The following is a 4,601-nucleotide window of genomic DNA, read 5'->3' on the forward strand; positions in this document are numbered from 1 at the left end:
GGGGCCGCGGGGCGGCAGGAAACCGGGCCGGTCCCGCGCGCCCAGCTGTCCAGTCTGGGTCGCCCCGCCGAGCGGTGCCCGCGCCTGGCCATGGACACCCCAGAGCCAGGTAGGGAGTCTGGGGCCGGGAATCGGGGGCGCCCACGCCATCCCCCACTTGGGGAGCCTGGCCTGCCCCTCGGCGTCAGAAAGCCGGGAAGTGAGCTCCGAATGGGGCCCTCGCGGGGGTCCCCATCGCAGAGCCCCCAGCTCAGAAGGGGCGGCGCTCACCGGCCCGCGACCCCCGGGGCCCCGTCCGAGCCCGCACCCCGGACGCCGGCGAAGGGGCCAGGAAGGGGAAGTGGCCGCTTCTGCTTCTGATCCCTGCGATGGGGGCAGGGTGTCGCTGCCGCGGTGACAGCGAGCGCAGCGGGGTCCCCACGGCCGAGCCCCGGCCGCCAGCGCCACCGGCCGGGACGGGCGGAGCCCGCTGTCTTTGTGCTGCCCGCCCGCGCCCTCCGCCCGGGTCCCTCGTGGCTGCCGTCTGTCCCTGTGTTTACGCCGCGGGCTCTGTGCCTGGGGTCCCACGTGTGTACCCATCTGTCCGGCCCGGAGTCCATGTGGTTCATTGTCACCGGCTCCCTCTCCTCGGGGACGGCGGGGCGCATCTGGCGCTGCATGCTCGCCCGCGTGGGTGTCTGCTCCTCTGCGCAGCTGCCTGCCGGGCTGTGCCATCCATCTGCCGGGGCGGCCCGCCTGCCTGAGCCCGCTCCCTGTGTCCCCCGCTCCCCCTGGCCAGGTCTCTCCCACCCCACCCACGACCCTATTAAGGCGCAGATCGAGCTGCCGGGGGCGGAGGGAGGCAGTGGTCAGGCCGCTATCACACGCTCCCCAGGGCTCCCCCCGGCTCCGGAGGGCAGGAAGAGGTACAGCGATATCTTCCGGAGCCTGGACAACCTCGAGATCTCGCTGGGGAACGTGTGAGTCTGAGCCCGGGTCACCCAAATCCTGCTCACCCATTTAAGTGGCCTGAGACACTCCCCCAACTGGGATCTGCCACATCTGCACGACTGTCCTAATAACCTGAGAAGTCCGAGGTGGAGTCCAGAGTAGTTTATATGTAACCTCAAAGTGGTCCTAGTACACATAGCCCTCTTGTGACTCCTTAAAACCTGTGAGTGAGGGCCAGGGATATAGCTCAGCAGGGCAGTGCCTGCCTGGCAATCCTGAGGTCCTGAGTTCAAGTCTCCCCCCAAAAAAAGAAAAAAGCTGAGTTCCCGTATCTCACCCTATGAACCCGTTATCTTTTTTTTTTTTTTTTTTTTTTTTTGGTTTTTTTTTGGTTTTTCTCCAGTATCGGGAACCGAACTCTCGACCTTGTGCTTGCCAGGCAGGCGCTTTGCCGCTGAGCTAAATCCCCAGCACAACCCCCTTATCTTTAAACTCGTTTACGAGTCCTAAAAATAAACAACCTCACTTGGTTCCCCTAAAATCCTATCCCTCACACCTCCCGGACACACAGGGGACCTCAGGGTCATCCCCCAGCCACCCCAGGGCCCCAGCACCCCCACAGACAGCCCTGCCGGACAGACTCGGGGGCGCTGAGACCCTCACACTCCCACCCCAGGAACTTCGAGGTGCTGGCCGCAGACGCTGCACTCCCTGACAGCGCAGAGCCTGCCAAGGCCGCCACGGCCACTGTGGTGAGCGGGGCGTGGGGGACCCGGAGGGGGCTCAGGTGGCGGTGGGAGGCGCTCTCGGGACGGCAGGGTCCCTGAATGCTGTCCTCTGCCACCCCCAGACCAGTGATGCCAGCCGCTGGAGCTGCCCGTCCTCAGAGGGTCCTGCACCCCTGACAGGTAGGGGCCTTTGAGGCCAAGTCACTGGGGACAGAAAGGGGCGCCAGTCATCCCTGAGCCAGCTCACACCAGGCCGCACAGCAGATCTGAGCCCCAGCCCTCAGGGAGCCCCCAGCCTAAGCAAGGCTTCTGCAAAACTAACCAGGACAGTGATCCCCCCTTCGGGGAGCTGTGGGGAGCAGAACAGAGACATCGCCTATGGGGCTCAGGGACTCCCTGAGGAGTCTGCCCCCGGGAGGGCAGGGCCAGAGGTCAGGGGTCCAACCATGTGTGCCAGGGGAGGAACTGGACTTGCGGCTCATTCGGACCAAGGGAGGCGTGGATGCTGCCCTGGAATATGCCAAGATGTGGAGCCGCTACGCCAAGGAGCTGCTGGCTTGGACAGAGAAGAGAGCCAACTATGGTGAGGACCCTTCCACCCAGCCCAGACCCTAGCGGGGCCCGAAACCCCTCGAGCAGATGCCTGCCGTGTCTCCCTACCCAGAGCTGGAGTTCACCAAGAGCGTCATGAAGATCGCCGAGGCTGGCAAGACGTCCATCCTCCAGCAGGTAGCGTGAGCGGGCCTGCCCAGTGGGGCGCCCGGGTCCCCTCCTGTCCCCAGAGCCTCAGCGTCCTGCACCCCGCCCCCCGCAGAGCCACATGCCGCTGCAGTACATCTACACCCTGTTCCTGGAGCATGACTACAACCTGGGGGCCCAGGCCCTGGAGACCCTGGCCCAGCAGAAGAGAGACTACTACCAGGTGAGGAGCAGGGCACCCCGCTGCCCTTCCTGTGCCACAGCCTGGGGAGGAAGTTGCCGCTGCCATCAGTGCCATTTTGCTTATGAGGAAGCCGAGGCCCAGAGACACTCTGGAACTTGCCCAAGGTTCCCCAGCAGAGATTCACACTGGCTTCCTGTGTAATTGCAAAACCGGGTCTTGTTTGTGAAGAGGGGAGTGAATGTGTCTGTTTCAAAAAAAAAAAAGGAAGAAGAAAAAGATCCAAGCCAGGTATGATGGTGCGTGCCTACAGTCCAGCACCTGGGAGGCTGAGGCAGGGGGATCACAAGTTCAGACCCAAGCTGGGCAGTTTAGCAAGTTCAAGGCTGTCTCATAAAAGCAGAAAGGGTCTCCAGGGAAAGCCACCAGGGCTCAAGAACTGCAAGGAGCCGGGCGTGGTGGCGCATGCCTGTAATCCCAGCACTCGGGAGGCTGAGGCAGGAGGATCGCTGCGAGTTCGAGACAGCCTGGGCTACAAAGTGAGTTTAAGAGCGGCCTGAACTGCATAGCGAGACCCTGTCTCAAAAAGACAAAAAAAAAGAAAGAAAGAACTGGAAGGACGCGTTGAAGTGCCTCTGGATGGTGGTGGCTCTGGGGTGGCGGCCCCATAGGCATCACCATCCCCTACCTTTGCCAGCCCCTGGCCGCCAAGCGGACGGAGGTGGAGAAGTGGCGGAAGGAGTTCAAGGAGCAGTGGCTGAAGGAGCAGAAGCGGATGGTGAGGTCCTGCGTGGGTGGTGCAGCGGGCTGAGGGAGGAGAGCTGGGTGCTGACAGCCCCCCGTGACCCCCAGAACGAGGCGCTGCAGGCGCTGCGGCGGGCCCAGCTCCAATACATGCAGCGCTGTGAGGACCTGCGGGTGCGCTCGCTGGGGTCCCCCGAGGACCCAGCCCCCCAGGCGTCGCCCGGGCCCAGCAAGCAGCAGGAGCGGAGACGGCGCTCGCGAGAGGAGGCCCAGACCAAGGTGGGAACCCACGGCCGCGTCCCCTGGCACTGGCACCATGCCCCCACATGTGGCCGCCCCCACATGCGCCTCTCCCTGGCCTCGGTCTCCCCAGGCGCAGGAGGCCGAGGCTCTGTACCAGGCCTGCGTCCGGGAGGCCAACGCGCGGCAGCAGGACCTGGAGAGCGCCAAGCAGCGGATCGTGTCGCACGTGCGCAAGCTGGTGCTGCAGGGCGACGAAGTTCTGAGGCGGGTGCGGCCCTGACCCACAGCCACCCTCCCTGGCCTCCGGGCCACCTTGGGGCCCCAGGACTCCTCTGACTCGCGCTGCCCGGGAGCAGTCTCCCTGGACAGAGGGCCGCGCTAGTCGCTTAAGTAGCCACCGTGTGGCCGGCCCCGCCCCCAGGCCCTGCTCTAAGCGCCGGCCCCGCCCCGGGCCCCGCCCGTGACTCCCGGTCTCCACCCCCAGGTGACCCTGGCGCTCTTCGGGCTGCACAGAAAGCAGGCCGAGCGCGGGCCCCGCTCCTTCGCAGCCCTGGCCGAGTGCTGCGCGCCCTTCGAGCCGGGCCAGCGCTACCAGGAGTTCGTGCGGACACTGCAGCCTGAGGCTCCGCCGCCCCCACCGCCCGCCTTCTCCTTCCAGGAGTTTGCGCCCGCCGGGCCCAGGTGCACCCCGGGTGCCCCACGGGGAGTGGGGGCCCGACACCCAGGCAGGTGTTCGCACCGCGGGCCTGAGCGCCGGATGTCGGCGAACTGACAGCTTCAGTGGCGTTTGGTCCTCCTGACTCCTGGGGGTCCTTTTGGGGGCTCCAGTCCTGGCAGGGGCAGAACTTTGGGGCTGCTGTGCTCACGGGCATCGGGGCCTGCAGACCCAAGCCTTAGGAGCCGGGGCCTGCGTGTCGTCGCCCGGGGTCCTGGGATGGAACCCTCACAGCCCTGTCCCCTCAGCTTCCCTCTGGACACCAGAAAGAAGCTCTCCGGGCCTCCACCCCTGCGGCTGGACGAGAGCGCCGCCGAGCCGGGCGCGTGGGAGGACGCGGGCGGCGGCTGGCCAGGTGCGT

At 65.7% G+C, this 4,601-nt stretch overlaps 1 protein-coding gene across 5 annotated transcripts in view; it reads left to right on the plus strand.

The window, feature by feature from the left end:
• Positions 1-6: 6 nt before the first annotated feature.
• Positions 7-4,601, plus strand: part of Gmip (GEM interacting protein) — a 9,056-nt gene continuing 4,461 nt past the window's right edge. For 3 of the 5 annotated variants that reach the window (XM_013507273.1, XM_013507274.1, XM_013507275.1), the window contains exons 1-12: positions 7-109; positions 779-959; positions 1,607-1,682; positions 1,781-1,838; positions 2,116-2,241; positions 2,323-2,387; positions 2,473-2,580; positions 3,236-3,316; positions 3,391-3,561; positions 3,656-3,793; positions 4,010-4,206; positions 4,489-4,595. In XM_013507273.1, coding sequence (XP_013362727.1) covers positions 91-109; positions 779-959; positions 1,607-1,682; positions 1,781-1,838; positions 2,116-2,241; positions 2,323-2,387; positions 2,473-2,580; positions 3,236-3,316; positions 3,391-3,561; positions 3,656-3,793; positions 4,010-4,206; positions 4,489-4,595 — 1,327 coding nt within the window. In that variant the 5' untranslated portion in view covers positions 7-90. Of the gene's footprint in view, positions 110-778; positions 960-1,606; positions 1,683-1,780; positions 1,839-2,115; positions 2,242-2,322; positions 2,388-2,472; positions 2,581-3,235; positions 3,317-3,390; positions 3,562-3,655; positions 3,794-4,009; positions 4,207-4,488; positions 4,596-4,601 lie in introns of those variants that run through there. The other 2 variants (XM_005409642.1, XM_005409645.2) reach the window with 2 other exon arrangements.

The sequence above is a fragment of the Chinchilla lanigera genome, unplaced genomic scaffold (assembly GCF_000276665.1).
Source record: "Chinchilla lanigera isolate Chin_1 unplaced genomic scaffold, ChiLan1.0 scaffold00123, whole genome shotgun sequence".
Classification (NCBI taxonomy): Eukaryota; Metazoa; Chordata; class Mammalia; order Rodentia; family Chinchillidae; genus Chinchilla; species Chinchilla lanigera.